This window comes from Ranitomeya imitator, chromosome 3 (genome assembly GCF_032444005.1).
Source record: "Ranitomeya imitator isolate aRanImi1 chromosome 3, aRanImi1.pri, whole genome shotgun sequence".
NCBI lineage: Eukaryota > Metazoa > Chordata > Amphibia > Anura > Dendrobatidae > Ranitomeya > Ranitomeya imitator.
Genome location: NC_091284.1, coordinates 444720160 through 444742040, shown reverse-complemented (window position 1 = coordinate 444742040; position 21881 = coordinate 444720160). Strand labels below are relative to the sequence as shown.

General features: G+C 43.3%; 2 protein-coding genes across 4 annotated transcripts in view; one reads left to right on the top strand and one right to left on the bottom strand.

Annotated features, from left to right (window-relative positions):
- GLOD4 (glyoxalase domain containing 4) overlaps window positions 1–9202 on the bottom strand; it is a 33253-nt gene extending 24051 nt beyond the window's left edge. For both annotated transcript variants that reach the window (XR_011319314.1, XM_069757369.1), the window contains exons 1-4: window positions 9050–9202; window positions 1615–1664; window positions 1249–1369; window positions 542–686 (exon numbers count right to left, since the gene is read on the bottom strand). Coding sequence is in view for 1 of the 2 variants with exons in the window: in XM_069757369.1 (XP_069613470.1) it covers window positions 542–686; window positions 1249–1369; window positions 1615–1664; window positions 9050–9139 (406 nt within the window). In the remaining variant the exon portion in view is untranslated. The remainder of the gene's footprint in view (window positions 1–541; window positions 687–1248; window positions 1370–1614; window positions 1665–9049) is intronic.
- MRM3 (mitochondrial rRNA methyltransferase 3) overlaps window positions 1–19652 on the top strand; it is a 154795-nt gene extending 135143 nt beyond the window's left edge. The window contains exons 1-4 of one of the 2 annotated variants that reach the window (XM_069757367.1): window positions 9362–9706; window positions 11913–12157; window positions 16585–16752; window positions 18253–19652. In XM_069757367.1, the coding sequence (XP_069613468.1) occupies window positions 9411–9706; window positions 11913–12157; window positions 16585–16752; window positions 18253–18776 (1233 nt within the window). In that variant the 5' untranslated portion in view covers window positions 9362–9410 and the 3' untranslated portion in view covers window positions 18777–19652. Of the gene's footprint in view, window positions 1–9361; window positions 9707–11912; window positions 12158–16584; window positions 16753–18252 lie in introns of those variants that run through there. The other variant, XM_069757368.1, reaches the window with a different exon arrangement.
- The last annotated feature ends 2229 nt before the right edge of the window (window positions 19653–21881 follow it).

Here is a 21881-nt window from a genome sequence, read left to right as displayed (position 1 = left end):
GGTCTGGGTCACATGTGAATGGAGAAATGATACCTGTCTTAAGGAGTTTTCCCAATACTTTATTATTGACCTAACCCTAGAATAGGACATTGATATCAGATTATGCAGCACGGTGGTTAGCACTGGGGTCCTGAGCTCAAATCCCACCATTTACAATATTTGTAAGGCGTTTGTATGTTGTCCCCGTGTTTGCGTGGATTTCCTCCCATACTCACAGACATACCGATAGGGAATTTAGATTGTGAGCCCCATTGGGGACAGTGATGACGATATCTGTAAAGCGCTGCAGAATATGATGGCACTTTATAAGCATAATAAATAATAATTGGTATAAATCATATCATATCATCTACTGTTTGCAATGCCAGCACAGGCAGGATGTGAAGGAGACACCCATTGCTCTGTCACCCTGTTTAGTGGCCACTGTGAGTGAATAGGAGCTGATCTGCAGTAGACATCAGCCTCTGCGATTAATAATATCGCGATTAAAGTGATCGAAATCTGTTAAAGCACGCCTGAAATTGGTCTAATAAGCGTTTACCTGCGTTGGGTTGAGTTCTGTCTTCTAAAAAGAACTTATAGCCTCCAGGGGCTTCCGTCTGGAAGAGTCCAGGTGATACTTCGGATAGTGGCCAGTTCATCTGCTTTGCATTGAGTATAGCTTGACTGGACTGTAGTGTGAGCCCCTAATGAAACGAAGTAATGCTAAATTTACATGAGCGTAAAAAAAAAAAATGAATTTTCATCTTTATTATCATCCGATCGCCATCTGAATGCAGCCCTTATTGCATTTGCTTTTATACATCAGCAGTAAATAAAATGTACAAGACCAAAACAAGTTTACAACACTAATAATGGAAACGTATCCGTAAAAATTCGATGCTATACGGCTGATCCGTATGGAATACAATTATTTCTGCACACCCGTAGACTTGAATAGGCGAGTCACATCCGACATATGGTAGAAAAAAGTGCAAGATGCAGTTCGCTCTGTGTATAAAAGCAGTCATTTGCACAGTGATTAACATTGGATAAATGCTGTCAGGTTTTTTTCACGAACTGCACTTGGACCGAAAATACGGTCATGTTAACCGTCGCCATATAGAGGGCATCACATTTTCTGTTCCTTCAGGAAACTAAAGCTCACGTACAGGTAAAGAATGCTTATTAAACCACAGTGATTAGAAGACTGTTCATAGAAACATGTTGCCTACATGTAATTTATAGGCCAGGAAGCGTTAGACATACCAAGAAATCATTGCCGAGACGGTACTCCCCAACTCCATAGTTGTAGGTCAGCTCAACAACAAAGTGGCTGTCTTCAGACCCAAAGCCTATCATAGTTTTACTCCATTTCCCATCATAGGGGCTGTAATTATGTACAATAGATAGTTGTTGAACACGGAAATAAATATAGTGCAATAAAGCATTCCCCATATTAGGAAATCATTACTAAATAGCAGTTCTTAAATTGTCCTCTTAGCTTAGTCTTTCCTTCTATCCTTCACCATTACCGCCCCACATTATTAAAAAGTGGCATAATGCAATTTTACCAACTTGGAAGAAAAGTACAATAGGGGACAGAGGTCACTAGTAATAGCTCATCTTCCATACCCATTGCAGGTGGCCTTGCACCCTTCTTCAAATTCCTCATGACGTAATACCTGAAACAAACATAAGCATAGTAGGATTCAGTCACGGTCCTTAGACTAGGGTTAGACTCTAAGATCGTATTGTCTCGCCACGACATCGAAAGTAATGATAGAGAATCCAGTTACAATTATCTTGTATCAAAGGTATATGTGAGAAGATCACAAGGGTGAACATCATATGATTGATCAAGACACATTAGATGCAAATACCGGTGAAAATAATGGTGGAACAGGGAGCGTCAGCTCTCTCTTCCATCACTGAACCTGTGCATCTGAGCACAGCAGGCGCGATGATGTCACTACATCACTCCAGCCGAACCTCACCACACAGCACAGACCGGAGAAGCAGGGGAACAGGGTTAGACGAGCAGACATAAAACGATGCGAGGGGTCTGTATGGAAAGACATAATTCTGCAAGGGGGGCTGTGTGGGAATATACTAGTATGTAAGGGAGCTGTGTGGGGACATAGTACTGTATAAGGGGACTGTCTACATAATACTGTGCAAGGGGTCTGTGAGGGAAGACATTCTGCATGGGGGGGCTGTGTGGGACTATAATACTATGTAAGGGGGTGCATGGGGACATCATACTGTGTGAGGGGCTGTGTGGGGACTTCATACTATTGTCATACTGTATAAGGGAGCTGTATGAGCAGATCATATTGCTTGGGGCTCTATGGTGACTGTGTGAGGGGACATCATACTGTGTGTGGATTGTGGGGGTCATATTTTGTTGGGAGCTGTTGATAAAAGTACAAGGGCTGAATAACAGTAGCATTTACGTTTTTTTCTTAATAAAAAGCAGTAAATTAAATGATTTTGATTCACTGCTAAAGGTATGTATACAGTGCTGCTCACCATTATTGGCTCCCCCTTCCTTTTTTTCCATAGACAGTACAAAATCTTCAGAAATAAAATGAGAATGTTCCAAAGTTATATCCTGAGGAATTTTTAATTCGTGGTCCAAAGTAATACAACAATAAAACATTGTTTTTCAACTTACAGGTTGCAATTTCAAACAAGAAACAGAATAAACAGCATGTGCAGCAATAAAGGCACCTGTGCCTAGATGGTATAAGGTGCACTGATGACAACACAAATATCCTGGTTAGCACCTGCAATGCACAATGACTGTTGCATTTATGATTACATAGCAGAGTGCCTCCAAATGTTTCTTGTGGCCATCTATAAGCACTTCTCAGCTGGTATTCCCCCTGTCCCCCCCACATACTCTTCCTTTGCAGTTTGCTCAAGCTCTTAAATGCTTGCAGGGTTCTTTTTCCCAATGGCAGATTTCAGCTCACCCCAAAGATTTTCAATAGGATTGAGGTCAGCACTCATTGATGGCTATTTTAAAACAGTCTTTTTTTTTTTTCCTTTTTCAACCATTCCGGTGTACTTTTGGATGTGTGCTTTGGGTCATTGTCATGCTGGAGGACCCATGATCTTCAACTCAAACCAAGTTTTCTTATTCTAGGTAGGACATTTCGCCCTAAAATCTGCTAATTCTCCGATTTTATGATTCCTCTGATACGGTCAAGGCCTCCAGTAGCAGACACAGCAAAGCAACTCCACAGCATTATGGATCCTCCACCATGCTAAACTGTTGGTGGGGTGTTCTTTTCCTTATAAGCTGCGTTGCAGCATCTGTAAAAAAAAAAACATATTGCTTTGCATTGCCAAAAAGCTCTATTTTTGTTTTATCTGTCCACAGAACATTTTCCCAGAAGGATTGTGGTTTATCAAGGTACTCTTTATCAAAGATCAGTCGTTCCTTTTCATGTCTTTTCTTCAAAAATGGTTTCTTCCTTGGCCTTCGCCCATAAAGCTTTGCTTGGTTTTGTGAGCAACGTATGATACTTGTTGAAACCATGACCCCAGACTTTTGCAGGTCGGCCTTCAGGTTTTTGGATGTTTGATATGTTTTTTTTTTCCCACCATTTGCACCAACATTCAAAGACATCCCTTGGCAATTTTCCTCATCCAGGGAGGTTCTTGACTGTTCCATGCTTGGCAAGCTTCTTAATAACATTGAGCACTGTTAAAACTGGGACACCAAGGTCTTTGGAGATGGCCTTATACCATTTGGAAGTCTTGTGTTTGCTAATAATAGCAGTTCTGATGTCCTCAGACAGAGTCTTTGTCTTCACCATTGTGACTAAGGAACAGGGCCTACCATGTTGCTTTTTCAAACAGTGAAGGCATAATTCATTGGCTAATTCATGTCACATGGGCACCAACAATTAATCACAAGAGATTCTCACTTGTGATTTACCACAGGCGAGTCTAAATGCGTTTCTATACTAATTTAATGTAAGGGGTGCCAATACGAGTGTCACAGCAAGCTTTAGGGTTTTCTATTTTTCCCTCCCATTGTTTTTTGTTTTAAAGGTGTTGTTTATCATTTGCTCTTTTGTATTTAACATGTGTGCTCTATACAAAAAAAAAAAAAAAAAGTTCACTTGATTCATTTTTTGCTGGGGATATTCCACAATACGTACTTACACTTCATGGGTACCAATAACAATGAACAGGACTGTACATGTTACAATAAGCCCTATTGTAACATTTATTAACCCCTTAGCGACCGCCGATACGCCTTTTAACGGCGGCCGCTAAGGGTACTTAAACCACAGCGCCGTTAATTAACGGCGCTGTGGAAAAAGTGAATAGCGCCCCCCAGAGGCCGATTTTCTCCGGGGTCTCGGCTGCCGGGGGTAGCCGAGACCCCAGAGAACATGATTCGGGGGGTTTTTAACCCACCCCGCATTTGCGATCGCCGGTAATTAACCGTTTACCGGCGATCGCAAAAAAACAAAAAAAAAAACCACGATCTCTTCTTAATTTCTCTGTCCTCCGATGTGATCGCACATCGGAGGACAGAGAAAAGGGGTCCCAGGTGGCCCCCCAATACTCACCTATCTCCCCCGATGCTCCTCGTGTCTCCCGGTGGGCGCCGCCATCTTCAAAATGGCGGGCGCATGCGCAGTGCGCCCGCCGGCCCCGCGAGAATCTTTGGGGTCTCGGCTGCCGGGGGTAGCCGAGACCCCAAAGAGCATGATCGGGGTCAGTTTTACCGACCCCTGTAATTAACTGTTTACCGGCGACCGCAAAAAAAAAAAAAAAAAAGTAAAGTGTAATTCTCTGTCCTCTGATGTGATCGCACATCAGAGGACAGAGAAATAGGGGGATTCGGGGACCCTACAATACTCACCTGTGTCCCTGGATCCTCTTGCTGCTCCTCCTGGCCGCCGGCAGAAGAAAATGGCGGGCGCATGCGCAGTGCGCCCACCATCTGTCTCCATCTGCCGGCCGGCCGGCAGAACAGCAGTTGGGGCTAAAATTAGGGTTAGGGGTAGGGTTAGGGCTAAATTTAGGGTTAGGGCTAAACTTAGGGTTATGGTTGGGGCTAAATTTAGGGTTAGGCTTCTTTCACACTTACGTTGGTACGGGGCCGTCGCAATGCGTCGGCCCGACATACCGACGCACGTTGTGAAAATTGTGCACAACGTGGGCAGCAGCTGTAGTTTTTCAACGCATCCGCTGCCCAATCTATGTCCTGGGGAGGAGGGGGCGGAGTTACGGCCACGCATGCGCGGTCAGAAATGGCGGATGCGACGTACAAAAAAACGTTTCATTGAACGTTTTTTTTGTGCCGACGGTCCGCCAAAACACAACTGATCCAGTGCACGACGGACGCGACGTGTGGCCATCCGTCACGATCCGTCGGCAATACAAGTCTATGGGCAAAAAACGCATCCTGCGGGCACATTTGCAGGATCCGTTTCTTGTCCAAAACGATGGATTGCGACGGAATGCCAAACGACGCAAGTGTGAAAGTAGCCTTAGGGCTAGGGTTAGGGTTGGGGCTAAAGTTAGGGCTAGGGTTGGGGCTAAAGTTAGGGTTAGAGCTGGGATTAGGGTTAGGGTTTGGATTAGGGTTGGTATTAGGGTTAGGGTTGGCATTAGGGTTACGCTTGGGATTAGGGTTAGGTTTGGGATTAGGGTTAAGGTTAGGGTTGTGATTAGGGGTGTATTGGGATTAGGGTTAGGTTTGAGGTTAGGGTTGAGATTAGGATTAGGGGTGTGTTGGATTTAGGGTTTTGATTAGGGTTATGGTTAGGGTTGACATTAGGGTTGTTTTGGGGTAAGGGTTGTGATTATGGTTAGGGTTAGTGATTAGGATTATGGATCAGGTTGGGATTAGGGTTAGGGGTGTGTTGGGGTTAGGGTTGGAGCTAGAATTGGGGGGTTTCCACTGTTTAGGTACATCAGGGGGTCTCCAAACACGACAGCCAATTTTGCGCTCAAAAAGTCAAATGGTGCTCCCTCCCTTCTGAGCTCTGCCGTGCGCCCAAACAGTGGGTTACCCCCACATATGGGGCATCAGCGTACTCGGGATAAATTGGACAACAACTTATGGGGTCCAATTTCTCTTGTTACCCTTGTGAAAATAAAAACTTGGGGGCTAAAAAATCTTTTTTGTGGAAAAAATTTTTTTTTTTATTTTCACGGCTCTGCATTATAAACTTCTGTGAAGCACTTGGGCATTCAAGGTTCTCACCACACATCTAGATAAGTTCCATGGGGGGTCTAGTTTCCAAAATGGGGTCACTTGTGGGGGATTTCTACTGTTTAGGCACATCAGGGGCTCTCCAAACGCGACATGGCGTCCGATCTCAATTCCAGCCAATTCTACATTGAAAAAGTAAAACGGCACTCTTTCTCTTCCAAGCTCTGCGGTGCGCCCAAACAGTGGTTTACCCCCACATATTGGGTATCGACGTACTCAGGAGAAATTGCACAACAATGTTAGTGGTCTAATTTCTCCTGTTACCCTTGTGAAAATAAAAATTTGTGGGCAAAAAGATCATTTTTGTATAAACAAAAGCGATTTTTTATTTTCACGGCTCTACGTTATAAACTTCTGTGAAGCACTTGGGGGTTCAAAGTGCTCACCACACATCTAGATAAGTTCCTTAAGAGGTCTAGTTTCCAAAATGGTGTCACTTGTGGGGAGTTTCCACTGTTTAGGCACATCAGGGGCTCTCTAAACGTGACATGGCGTCCGATCTCAATTCCAGCCAATTCTGCATTGAAAAAGTCAAACGGCGCTCCTTCACTTCTAAGTTCTGCGGTGCGCCTAAAAAGTGGTTTACCCCCCACATATGGGGTATTGGCGTATTCAGGAGAAATTGCATAACAAAATTTATGGTTACATTTCTGTTTTTACACTTGTGAAAATAAAAAAAATGGTTCTGAATTAAGATGTTTGCAAAAAAAAGTTAAAAATGTTCAATTTTTCCTTCCACATTGTTTCAGTTCCTGTGAAGCACGTAAAGGGTTAATAAACTTCTTGAATGTGGTTTTGAGAACCTTGAGGGGTGTAGTTTTTAGAATGGTGTCACACTTCATTATTTTCTATCATATAGACCCCTCAAAATGACTTCAAATGTGATGCGGTCCCTAAAAAAAAAATGGTGTTGTAAAAATGAGAAATTGCTGGTCAACTTTTAACCCTTATAACTCCCCAACAAAAAAAATTTTGTTTCCAAAATTGTGCTGATGTAAAGTAGACATGTGGGAAATGTTATTTATTAACTATTTTTCGTGACATATCTCTCTGATTTAAGGGCATAAAAATACAAAGTTTGAAAATTGCAAAATTTTAAAAATTTTCGCCATATTTCCGTTTTTTTCATAAAAAAATCGCAAGTAATATCGAAGAAATGTTACCACTAACATGAAGTACAATATGTCACGAAAAAACAATCTCAGAATCAGCGGGATCCGTTGAAGCGTTCCAGAGTTATAACCTCATAAAGTGACAGTGGTCAGAATTGCAAAAATTGGCTCGGTCATTAAGTACCAAATTGGCTCTGTCACTAAGGGGTTAACAGTAGCAGCTTATCAACAGATTTAATTCATAAAGAGATACAAATTAACAGAATAATAATAAAGAGGAGAATTAAGTTCAGCTTGTTAGTTCAGCCCTCCATAACAGTCATAGTTTCTCATGTGGCCCCTTGGAAAATGAATTGCCCACCCTGGGAAAAAATTAGATTAGATTAATGGGGGTTGTTCGGTGATATCTTGTTTGTTGTTGGGAGTCCAACCGCTGAGGTTCTCACCGTTTAGCAAAACGGGGCACTTTTATCCCCGTTAGAATGGAGCAACAGTGCACATTCAATGCTTTATTCATTCCCTATAACAGTGATGGAGAACCTTTGAGACCGAACACCTAAAATTCAATCAGATGTATATATGCTCCCCTACGCCACCCATGTGTATATGCTCCCCTACGCCACCCATGTGTATATGCTCCCCTACGCCACCCATGTGTATATGCTCCCCTACGCCACCCATGTGTATATGCTCCCCTACGCCACCCATGTGTATATGCTCCCGTACGCCACCCATGTGTATATGCTCCCCTACGCCACCCATGTGTATATGCTCCCCTACGCCACCCATGTGTATATGCTCCCCTACGCCACCCATGTGTATATGCTCCCCTACGCCACCCATGTGTATATGCTCCCCTACGCCACCCATGTATATGCTCCCCATTCTGCCAATGCAGCTGTTATTCAATGCATAGAAACCCCCCACAAACACTCCTACTCACCTTCCTTGCTCTCCCCCGCTGCTTTCTGAACCCAGCAGCTGACTTCAGCGTCCAAGCGACGACAGATGCACATGACGTCACTGCCATGTGCCCAGTCACGTGTATGCCGACGTCCGCTGCTGGCCTCTGATTGGCCAGCAGCATGAATGCAGCGCATGAACCCTGCAAGTTTGCGCGCTGCAATACACTTCAGCTGGTTGGGCGTCCGAGAACACAGAGCAGGCTGACATAGGGGCTGGCGTCGTGTGCCCTCTCTGGCACGGGTGCCGTATGTTCACCACCACTTCCCTATAAGCTGCTGAGCGCTGCACTTGGCTTTTTGGCAGCCCCATAGAGAATGGAGCAGTGGTTAAGTGTGCAACCTGCCATGTAATGCGGATAAAAACTCCTTGATCTCCAGGTCGGTGCGATTCGAAATGGCGGGACACCCACTGATCAGCACGTTATCACCTATCCTGGGAATAAGTTCTAACTGGACATCCCCTTTAAGTTAAAGGGACGTAGTCACCAGGGCAGCCGGCTTGTTTTGGAGACATTCTGTGCAGTATGAACACTGCCTAATGTAAGTGTCCGATACTGGGGAGTGACTGTACAGTAGGACCAGGTCATGGGCAGATGTTGGGTGTGGTTGTTCTTTAGTGATTACTCAGACTGGCTGCTTTGTTTTCTTATCCCCTCTCCCTATCTGGCACGCTGGGACATGTGGTTCCCATGGAGCCCAGGCAGGTCCTGAACAGCCGCCATGTCCCCTGCCTGGTCACTGCTCACCTTCATGCCGAGCACATCCCTGAAGAATCGTGCAGTCTGAGGCCTGTCAGCCACTTTGAGGACATAGTGCAGCGCTCTCCTGCCGCCCATCCTGCCTCCACAGCTGAGGCCGAGCCTGCGCTACCTGATCACGTCACGCACTATCACCATGGAAACCATAATCTCGTTCCGCCCCATATTCTGTGCCTTGCTCAGTGATAGGTCAGCGCTTGGTTCCTGTCATCGCTGATGAAAGGAAGATAATGGGGAAAATAGTGGAAAACAAGCATTTTATGGCGACACACCCACAAATTGTATTCTGCCACTCCCAACATGGCGGCTAATCGGTATACACTGACGTCACTGGCTGCGACGGGGAAACATGGCGGCGCTCATGAGGAGCGTGCTTGGCTGCTCTAGGCTGACAATTGTAAGGCTCCCAATCAGTGTGCAGGTGAAGCGGGATGTACGAGCTCTGCGGAGGAAACCGGTGCGGATCTTTCCCCCGGAAAACCAGCGGAAGCTCGAGAAGCGGGCAAAGGACGTGAGGGAGCCGCCGGCAGCATCCGTACCGGAGAAGCAGCGACGTGACCCTGTCACTAAGGACGAGAGCCGTGAGGAGCAGCACACATACGAGCTGCGATATGACCGAGCAGCTGCTGGGGACAAGAGGCTCAGGTACTCCCAGCGAGCGTGCAACCAATCAGATTCCTGCTCTCATTATACTTATGCAGGTTGGGAAATGAGAGCTGCGACCTGATTGGGTGACATGAGTCACTCGCCTTTTTTTTGTAAATGTAACATTTCCTATTGGTTTATACATAACAGTAACAGAATGTAGATCCCCTGTCAGTATGTCTGTGGAGCACCCAGAGGAAACCCACCCAAACAACATGCAAAGTCCATGGTGGGATTTGTACCAAGGATCGCAGCACCGCAAAGCAACAGCACTAACCAGTCGCCAAGCCGCCGTGCTAACTAGCCGCTGCGCTAACCAGCCGTCGAGCCTCTCTAGAAATCCCACGCCCACTATACCTCCACCGACGTCTGCGGCTCACCCGTGGAGGCGGACTTGTGGCGCGTCTTTCCAGACCGCAGAATGTCAATTTGTCTTGGGGAGACGCTTTGGAGGCAGTGAACATGTGCTGGTTTCAAACTGCTGCTGGTTCCGGATCATGGGCCCCCGGTCTATGAGTTCTAGTGATGTGTGACTAAATATCGGACAGCAAGCTTAGAATTTCAATTGATGTGTGAAAATATTTATATCTACTATATAATTGTCTAAGGGTCACTTCCGTCTGTTTGTCCTTCTGTCACCGTTATTCATTCGCTGATTGGTCTCGGCAGCTGCCTGTCATGGCTGCCGCGACCAATCAGCGACAGGCACAGTCCAGAAGAAAATGGCCGCACATTACTCCCCGCAGTCAGTGCCCGGCGCCCGCATACTCCCCTACGGTCATGCTAACACAGGGTTAATACCGGCGGTAACGGACCACGTTATGCCGCATGTAACGCACTCCGTTACCGCTGCTATTAACCCTGTGTGTTCCCAACTTTTTACTATTGATGCTGCGTATGCGGCGTCAATAGTAAAATGATCTAATGTTAAAAATAATAATAAAAAAACCTTATTCTCACCGTCCGCCGTCGCGTCCTCTCCACGGCACTGCAAGCAGCAGGTTCCGCTTCCAAAGATGCTATGGGAGAAGGACCTTCCATGACGTCACGGTCATGTGACCGCGACGTCATGGAAGGTCATGCGCTCATACCAATCCTGGGACCGGACACCGCACACAAGCGCCGGAACTACAACGGGCTCTTCGGATGGTGAGTATGTTTCTTTTTTCTTTTTTAACATGTTACATATGTGACTGGGCAATATACTACCTGGCTGGGCAATATACTACGTGGCTCTGTGCTGTATATTACGTGGCTCTGTGCTGTATATTACGTGGCTCTGTGCTGTATATTACGTGACTAGGCAATATACTACGTGGCTGGGCAATTTACTACGAGGACATGCATATTCTAGAATACACGATGCGTTAGAATCGGGCCACCGTCTAGTGTGTGTGTGTGTGTGTGTATATATATGTGTATATATATGTGTGTATATATATATATATATATATATCTATATCTCTACAAACTAAAGACATAAGCTCCCACGTTATTTTTTTGTCTTATGATTTTGCGCTGGTTGATTTCACTCTAAATTCATTTTAATGGGCTCACAATGTTTGAATTGGATCAATTTCGAAGATTCTTATTTTTTTTGCCTCTTGTGCATATTAAGGTCATGGTAACACATTGTAATGCATATTTTTGCCAAGGTTCTTATAAAATTGTATAAAATCAGTGTTTAGGGCATGTTCACATGTTGCATTTTTGCTGTGCTGTTTTTTTTCTGCAATATAGCAGCGTTTTAGAGTACCAGCAAAGTGAATGAGATTTCTGAAATCTCATGCACATGTTGTCCATTTTTCCTAACCCAAACCATGGCTCTAATGCACAAAAAAAACCTGACAAAACCAAGTAAAAATAACTTAAAAAAAAAAAAAAAAGCTGCAAAAATAAGTCGCTATAAGGACCCATTCAGACATCCGTGCAAACCACTCTGAACACCGACTGGCCACGGCTCTCCCGAACCAAGCATGAAAGCCGCATGGAAATCAGACACGCTCCAGTCGGGAGACTTACGGCCAGTACGGACCGATGTACACGGATGTCTGAATGAGCCCTTCTCACCATAGTTATTCCAGAATTGATTAATCCCTAGGATTATGTCTGATACTCGTTTTGTCGTTATGCTTCTTTGTCCTCTTTCCTTTTTTTATATAATTGAAGTTGCTTATAATAATATATTTTTATCCCTCATATACAGCAAAGTAGTTACAATTGTGAAGTCCAGAAACTTCCGTGATCGCCATGGCCAGGTTTTGCTGGAAGGACAGAGGCTGCTGGTGGACGCTCTAGATGCTGGTGCGGTCCTGCAAACACTCTTCTTCAGTAGAGTAGACCAGCTGAAGACGCTGCCGCCTGAGAAACTAAAGAAGGCAAACCTAATTAAAGTAAAGTTTGAAGATATTAAGATATGGTCTGACCTTGTGAAGCCACAAGGGCTAATGGGTGAGTAAAGATGGAATGAAAGTCTGGTATCTGTGGTGCCTCGGAGGAGTGCTAGAGCAGTCTCTGTAGTCTTGCTATTACCATTCTATTAGTGTTATTTTAGTTGGGAGTTTGGTTTGGCAGAGAACAGGAACTTTCAAGTGGACTTTTATTGGACTACTAGATGTGGGAACATCCCTGGACAAGTACAGAAAAGAATGATGGCTTCCAGGATTGAATCTCCAAGGTAGGTACGCATGCGAAGAGGCTGAATGCCGCTGCTAGAAGCTCCTCCACTCCGACGCTGTCATCCTCCTACAAAACATATCCCCTGTACTGAAAGGTGTCCTGTTGCAGGAGACGGGGCATAAAGACAACCCTACAGAACCTTTCCTGAAGACTTATCCACCCCAAACAGCTGAGTGCAAAGGGAATAGAACTGCTCCTCGCTCCATCAACAGGACTTCCTCTCTCTCACGCTCCGGCCATATTGCCTACACCCGAACAAGCGTGGCAAGCAGCAGAGGATAAAGCCACAGCCTCACTGGAACATCACAGTAGAAGGGGGCATCCCCTAGCAAGGTCCGCAGGTCCTGATATCTATATTGCTTACTCAGGGGAAAGCATCGCACATCTCCTTATTATCAGAGAACGATGTGCATATTAATAAGCCGCATCGCGGCTACTTCCAACCCAGAACAAAGAACGGGGCATCAATAGATCGCCCTCATCATAGAATGGGCTGAAGGTGGGGTATATACCCACAGAAGGGGTAATTACTTGTAATGACATAGAGGGGAAAGATGTCACTCATAATGGATCCCCGTGTGAAAGTAACTCTGATGGAGAATTGGTAGATGGCGATCTGCCACTGGATAAGGTCACGATGAGTCCCATACAATTGAACACGGGGGTAGAGGATATTCCCTCTTCTCCACCTCTATCTCTGACAGCTGCGATCCCCTCATTGACCTCTCCAGCCGCTGTACCCGGCAACTCTGCTTCGGCTGATGACTGCAACGGGGGATACCAGGGAGACACAAAATACCTCAGAGCGGCAAACTAGGAACAACTGTCATTCGTCAAATGGCCTTTCTGCTCCTGTCAGTGTGCACCTGAGGAGGGGATGTATGATCAGGATACACGTGCAGAGGTCTCGGCAGCATTTCACATACGAAATTATGGAAACATCTATATCCGGATTCTAACCCAGTACAGTTTTCGCTACCCGCGTAGTCTTACACTAATGGGATCACAGCAGGGAATTTATTGGAGACCATTCCGGCATCACAAGAATGTATACGAGATCTCTGTGTTGCTTTTTTAAAATTTTTTGTTTTCCGATATTGCATTCTGATTCAGACAAGGAATCAGAGTCTGCAGATACAAAGGAAGAGTCCTCATTAAATACCGAGCAACTCGCAGGATGAGATGGATTACTAATCTTCCAAGTCCAATAATTATAATCCGGCATCTGAAATATTTATCCAGAGTACTTCTATACAAAATGAAAAAACCTCGATTCAACAACTCATCATGTCACAAATCATTGAGATTAAACCATCCATAACGGATATGAAGTCCAAGATAACGGATTTACAAAGCAAACAAAATGAATTAAAAAAAACAAAACTCTGTGGATCTCTTGTGTAAAATGAAATCTCATTACACAAAATGAGAATGCTTGGTCTGGGGGAAATTGTGTGTAAATCGGTTAGTAACTGGCTTAGTGATAGAAAGCAGAGGGTGGTTATAAATGGTATAGTCTCTAACTGGGTCGCTGTGACCAGTGGGGTACCGCAGGGGTCAGTATTGGGACCTGTTCTCTTCAACATATTCATTAATGATCTGGTAGAAGGTTTACACAGTAAAATATCGATATTTGCAGATGATACAAAACTATGTAAAGCAGTTAATACAAGAGAAGATAGTATTCTGCTACAGATGGATCTGGATAAGTTGGAAACTTGGGCTGAAAGGTGGCAGATGAGGTTTAACAATGATAAATGTAAGGTTATACACATGGGAAGGAATCAATGTCACCATTACACACTGAATGGGAAACCACTGGGTAAATCTGACAGGGAGAAGGACTTGGGGATCCTAGTTGATGATAAACTTACCTGGAGCAGCCAGTGCCAGGCAGCAGCTGCCAAGGCAAACAGGATCATGGGGTGCATTAAAAGAGGTCTGGATACACATGATGAGAGCATTATACTGCCTCTGTACAAATCCCTAGTTAGACCACACATGGAGTACTGTGTCCAGTTTTGGGCACCGGTGCTCAGGAAGGATATAATGGAACTAGAGAGAGTACAAAGGAGGGCAACAAAATTAATAAAGGGGATGGGAGAACTACAATATCCAGATAGATTAGCGAAATTAGGATTATTTAGTCTAGAAAAAAGACGACTGAGGGGCGATCTAATAACCATGTATAAGTATATAAGGGGACAATACAAATATCTCGCTGAGGATCTGTTTATACCAAGGAAGGTGACGGGCACAAGGGGGCATTCTTTGCGTCTGGAGGAGAGAAGGTTTTTCCACCAACATAGAAGAGGATTCTTTACTGTTAGGGCAGTGAGAATCTGGAATTGCTTGCCTGAGGAGGTGGTGATGGCGAACTCAGTCGAGGGGTTCAAGAGAGGCCTGGATGTCTTCCTGGAGCAGAACAATATTGTATCATACAATTAGGTTCTGTAGAAGGACGTAGATCTGGGGATTTATTATGATGGAATATAGGCTGAACTGGATGGACAAATGTCTTTTTTCGGCCTTACTAACTATGTTACTATGTTACTTAACCAGAAAAATGCTAACCTTGAGGACAATTTAAGCATGAACAACTTAAATATAAGAGGCAACTCTGAAAAAGTAGCACCATCCCAATTATGTGGGAGGATGTGCAACTGAACCCCGATTTTAAAGGGGTATTCCAATCTCTAAGATCCTATCCCAATATGTAGTAATAATATTAGCAAATGCCTCCAGTTAGAAATGTAGTATAGTATAGATACCGAAGATCCTGCACATGAGGAAAGTATAAAATTTCTAGTTGGAGGCATTTGCTCATATTATTCCACCTACTACATATTGGGATAGGGTCTTGGAAATGGGAATGCCCCTTTTAAACGGTGTGAAAAAAGTTATCAATGCATGCTGAATCCCTAAACCCCATTACAGTCAAGGGGAAATGCCAAGAAACAAGACACTAGCCTTGACACGGGACTCCAGATTACTTCCTGCCCCATATGAAGCGATCTATCTTTTCAAGGAATTCTAAAGCCACTTCGTGAGGAAAAGGTTCCACAATACCACCAAAGAATTACTAGATACAAAAATTGTGACTGAAAAAAAAAAAAACTATTCAGATCTTTAGGAAAAAGATGAACACTGACGAAAATAACACATGGGATTTTAACTCATAGTTTGTATATAGAATAAGTGTTTAGACAAAGATCCCTCTTGTTTAAGATTGGAAATACAAGAACAAGTCCCCGAATCTCATCCATGTTGTTTTAGGAGGTTGGTTAATAGAGAATCTTTTTGGATCTTCAAGCTAGGCACTTAGTTCCCTGAGGGGTTATGTGAAATGGCCACGAGAATGTGCCCATAATAGGACTTCTCTTACTATTGTAAAAGGGGAAAGGAGAAGAAAAAGAGTAACGTACATTTTTTAATTAAATTTTTTAAAACTAGAGATTGTATATACGGTAATCTTCTATTCTTTATTGTTAACTATTAACTATTCATATGTTGTTCTATTGTGTCCCGAGTTTTGATACTCACCAGTAGGCGAGACCTATAATTTGCTTGAATCTCATCTTCCTTTATAATTAGTTTTATATACTTCTTTGTATGATGGCTTGAGGATGAAATCGGATCAATTTTGCTGTTTTTTAATGAATGTTCGTTGTTTTTCCACACCTTGTCTTCATTGTGACGGCATACACAACATTTTTATTTTTTTTTGCCTTGCATTTCCTACACATGAAATGGAGCTGCATACTGTAGCTCAGCTCAATGCTAAGGGTATGTGCACACGTCAGGATTTCTTGCAGACATTTCCTGACAAAAAACAGACATTTCTGCCAGAAATCCGCATGGTTTTTTTTGCGTTTTTTTTTTTTTTTTCCCTGCATTTTTTCGCAATGCATTAAATAGCGGGAAAAACGCGAAAAAAAATGCAAAATTAATGAACATGCTGCTTTGTTTTACCGCGATGCGTATGATGCATGATGCATATGTATGCGTTTTTATAGCGTTTTTATCGCAGAAAAAGCTAAAAAAAAAACCTGAACGTGTGCACATACACTTAACATCTGGCTGATAACAGCTGATCAGTCTTGTAACTGACCATATAGTTTTGCCACTTGAATAATGGGATGATGTGACTGTAATCGGCATGTGACAGCAGCAATATCACTCTTTGAAATCCTTCATAGGAATTTTTGGGAAACCTGATCATGTAAAGATGAAGTTTCCTGACATCCAGCTCCATAACAGTTTACCGCTATCTCTTATCTGTGATAACATCCGTGATCCTGGGAACCTGGGCACCATTCTGAGATGTGCGGCTGGGGCTGGCTGCGATAAAGTCCTGCTCACAAAAGGTTAGTATCCTGCATAGCTCCTCTTACCACTGACTAGGGAGCCTCAGTGCTATGCTGGAGCTGGAAACCTCAATCATCTCTTCAACTTACAATGTTTGTTTTTTTTTCCGTTGTTAATTTAGATCCAAACTAAACATCACATTGGAGTTTTCTAATTCTTGCATGAATTTTATTAATGCTGTTTGCAGTCTAGAGTTTCATGCAAGACATCAAAAATTGGAGGCTAGGATGTCTCATGAAAGACTTTTATGGTATGTCCACAGGATAGGCCATAAATGTCTGACAGAGCCTGTTCAGTTTTCCTTCAGCTGTGAGTTTTTTATCTTTTTAATTGCAATGAGCCGAGTTTCTTTACTGATACAAATGTGGGACACGTATGACTGTTTATCACTTTTTGCTTTGAGTTCCTTGAACACAGTGAATGGTGAATTAAATTTATAGTTGGGGGTCATTACGGACGTGGTAATATCGAATAGCTCGTATGTGTATGTTTTTGGTAATTGAAGATATTTATCTTTTAGTTTTTTTATTTTTCATACCTTATGGGATGTGATGGGGAGATAGTTTGATTGCTCCTAAAATAACTCAGACATCCCATTAAGTCCTTTCTCTAAAAGGATTTCATAGATGGCACATTTGGGGGCCTTAATTTGGCTCCTTGTCGCCATAGAAAACAATTTGCACCCTTCAATCACAGAATGCCAATGGTTTGACAGAAAGCCCCCTCCCTCTAATTACATAATGCAGATGTTTCTACTGAACACGTCCACTGTGGGGATAAATGCTGGGATAGGTCATTTTAGCACCGTGCCAGCAATGTTAGATCTGACATTTACAGAGGACAACTCCGGCTGTAAATATATGGGACTTCTCCCCTAGGCTCTGCCACCAGCACTGTATGTATATAGTGTAGAGCAGAAAGTGACTAGGGACGGAGGCAAATTCTAAATACATATAGAATTAGGAATTCTATCCAGATCCTATAGTCCAGCATGTAAATGTTGGCTAATTTAATTTGTAACTCCTTATCTCAGCCGATAGTTCACCTTTTGTTAAGGCATCTGCATTATGGAAATCGTCAGGGTCCATTCCAAGGATGCCTGGAAAACAGCTGCTTTTGCTGGGGAATATTTTATGGGTGCCACTTGGATGACTAGCCATCTGTTTTGTGGCTCATAGAGGCTCTTCTTTCAGGGTCATAGAGGAGTTCTCCTGATCAGGACCTTCCTCTATCTAAGGCTACGTTCACACGTTCAGTATTTGGTCAGTATTTTACCTCAGTATTTGTAAGCTAAAACCAGGAGAAGAACAATCAGAGGAAAAGTATAATAGAACACGTCACCACTTCTGTATTTATCACCCTCTCCTGGTTTTGGCTTACAGATACTGATCAATTACTGAATGTGGCCTAAGACATATGCCCTACTAGGGTAAATGGACATGTCGTCTCTCCTCCATTAACTAAATATAATTTTTAATTTTTATTTTTTTTATTTCTAGGTTGTGTTGACGCCTGGGAACCTAAAGTAATCAGAGCCGGAATGGGAGCCCATTTTCGCTTGCCGATAATCAGCAGTTTAGATTGGAACACTGTCTCTAACTATCTCTCGGAAGACACAAAGGTGTTTCTTGCAGATAACTTCTGGCAGAAAATCCCCAATGAAACCACATGTCCTGATAAAGCTATTGATTATGGTGGTATGTCATCTGATTCTAGGAGGCAACATAAAATACATGACGATTACTCATCCAGTGACGAAGAAGATGGAGAGGATCACGAAAAGCAAGAAATTCCAAACATTCCTATACAGAGATATTCTGAACCATGGGCCAGAGGTTCTAGCGCACTTGTGATTGGGGGAGAGACACATGGACTGAGTTTAGAATCATTACTACTGGCTGAAAAATTAAATGGCAAGAGACTGTACATTCCTGTTGTGCCCGGCATTGACAGCTTAAATTCAGCTATGGCTGCGAGCATCCTCTTGTTTGAGGGAAGAAGACAGCTTAAAACCAGCACGTAATTTAGGAAAAACTTCAATTTATTTTAGTGGGAATGAAAAAGCTGTCACATAAAAGGTTTTATGGCAAAAGCACTAGATCGCATGTCCTGGCTGATGTACAATATCTGTGTTCGTAATATCAAGGTATTACTAGGGTCGGGCACAAATGTGAAACTTGTTGCTTCATAGGTAACTGCTGGGGGGCTCTCTACAGCTTCAACTCGTGTTACTTCTAGATTTTATATATCAATAATAGAAGATGGTTGAAAAACTTAAAACTCATCACAAAATGATAGGTTGTGTGAGTCTAGTGTTTCTGTTAGGCTACGTTCACACTAGCGTTGTGCGCCGCTGCGTCGGCGACGCGACGCACAACGCACCGAAAAAACGCGTGCAAACGCTGCGTTTTTCGACGCGTGCGTCGTTTTTTGACGAAAATCGGACGCAAGAAAAATGCAACTTGTTGCGTTTTCTTGGTCCGACGCTAGCGTCAAAAAAGACGCACGTGTCGGAAAACGCAACGAGCAAAAACGCATGCGTCCCCCATGTTAAACATAGGGGCGCATGACGCGTGCGTCGCCGCTGCGTTGCCCGACGCTAGCGCGACGCACACTAGCCGAACGTTAGTGTGAACGTAGCCTTAAAGCAGACTTGTCTCCGAATACATTGTCCTATTTAGAGGCACTTAGAGAATCAATAAAGTGAAGGTTTTGACACCCATAAGTATATAAAAGTGAGTTACCGTATATACTAGAGTATAAGCCAAGACCCCTAATTTTGCCACAAAACTGGGAAAACTTATTGACTCGAGTACAAGCCTACAGTGTGAAATGCAGCAGCTACTGGTAAATTATAAAAATAAAAAATAGATACCAATAAAAGTAAAATTAATAGAGACATCAGTAGGTTGTGTTTTTGAATATCCATATTGAATCAGGAGCCCCATATAATGCTCCATACAGTTCATGATGGGCCCCATAAGATGCTCCATATTAAAATACGCCGCATATAATGCTGCATAAAAGGTTAATGATGGCCCTATAAAATGCTCCACAGAATATTATGCCCCATATAATGCTGCACAAAGGTTGATGGCCCCATAAGATGCTCCATAGAATATTATGCCCCATGCGATTAAAAAAAGACATGCTCACCTCTCGTCGCTGGGGGTCTGGTGCAGGTGTCCTGAGCAGGCAGGGACACCGGCACGCTATGGGGGCCAGGTGCGGGAGTCATCAGTGGCTCAGGAGACCGACACTTGCGATATTCACCTGTCCCCGTTTCACTGCCGTGTGCCGCTGGGTCTTTCGGGTCTCTGCAGTGACTGTTCAGGTAGAGGGAGCGCACTAACCAAGTCATCGCGCCCTCTGACCTGAACGTCACAGTTAGAGGACACGGAAGACACAGCGCGGCGGTGAAACGGGGACAGGTGAATATCGCATGGCTCACCCTCCCTGTCATACTCTCCCCCTCGTGGTGCAGTCTCTGCTCGTCCTTGCTTCTCTGGTCTCTTTGGCGCCGGCAGTTTGTTCCTGTGTTCAGTGGTCACTGGTACCGCTCATTAAAGTAATGAAAATACGCTCCACGCTTATGAGAGTGGAGTCACGTCCATATTCCTTACTTTAATGAGGGGTACCACGTTGACCGGTGAACACAAGAGCTGTGGGCACCAGAAACCATCGGAGAAGCAGAGACCATGCCTGTAGCAGGTGAGTGTGATGTGACAGCCGCCTCTCCTGCTTCTCCCCTGCCGACCCCTGGGAATGACTCGAGTATAAGCCGAGAGGGGCACTTTTAGCCTAAAAAAATGGGCTGAAAATTTCAGCTTATACTGAGTATATATGGCATATAATATTTATCAGTAAATACAATACATTTCTGGCAAAATTTACCACTGAGTAGTATACATTTTGATGATTCATACAAGTGGACTTGGCTGCCCCATCCTACCCATTTTTAGCAAAGCTGGCCCAGGCCTTTGTGAAAAGGGCAAGTCACACATTTGTGCAACTTCTTGTTCGTTGCGCAAACATTTTGAAAACTCTTTAATCCTGCTGTTTTGTTCGCATTTACTTTACACTTGTAGTGTTCCGGGTCACTATGACCCGGCTTATTAAACCTTGATTTTAGACACTCTAACTCAATTTTTTTTATACTTTTTGCTTACTAGACTGTTTGTGAACATGTTTGGTAGTAAAAAAACAAGAAAAATGAACTAGAAATCTTTTTTTTTTTTGTTTTTATTCTGAAAAAACATATCAATGAGCAAAACGAAAATAGAAAACTACACATATTTTGTAATAAAAAAAAACCTTTGTAAGTAAACAATAATAATAAAGTCTGAGAAAAAAAACAGCTTCAAAAACAATAAGAGCTTCTATGCTACATCAAAGCATACCAGTGCTCAATATCCAGCAATCTATCATGCTAAGTGTAGAGCAGTGTATCACACAGTAATAACACTAATTACATGTAATAAAATAAAATAAAAGTATTCCTTTACAATATACAATCTATCAATAGAATTGATTAGTCAAAGCATAACTAGCAACATACCTGTAGAAAACAAAGGTACTGCCTGGAACAGAGATATCCTGGAACAGAGGTATGTACACAGCTGCTCTCCAAAGAAACTGAAAGGTAACATGTCTGGGCTAGCATATGTGTACTGTTAAGAGCAGAGAAGATAAGAACCCTTCTGAAAACAAGCAGATAAGCCAGGAAGACAGACTTACTTTACAAAAAAAACCTCTTAGACAGCGCGTTCTGAGCAGTCCTTTCTGCGCATAATATACACGTGTAGTGCACACTTAGTGATCTCTCCGGATGCACTCTACATTTTAGAATAGACTGCGCACCAAAAATAATCAATATAAAGCCATTTTTATGGTGCGCAGATCTCAATGCATACCCCCGGTAGAGCGCGTGTACGACCCCATTGAAATAATTTAGGAAATAAATCAATTGATATACAATAGTAGATGCAATAAATAGACCCAACTGAGGTTATAACTCCTTTATTTCACTGAAAATATGGCCTCACAGCTGTAAAAAACGATGTCGGGTCACTATGACCCGAACACAACAAGTGTAACTTTTTACGTGTAGCAAATACTCATAGGTAGG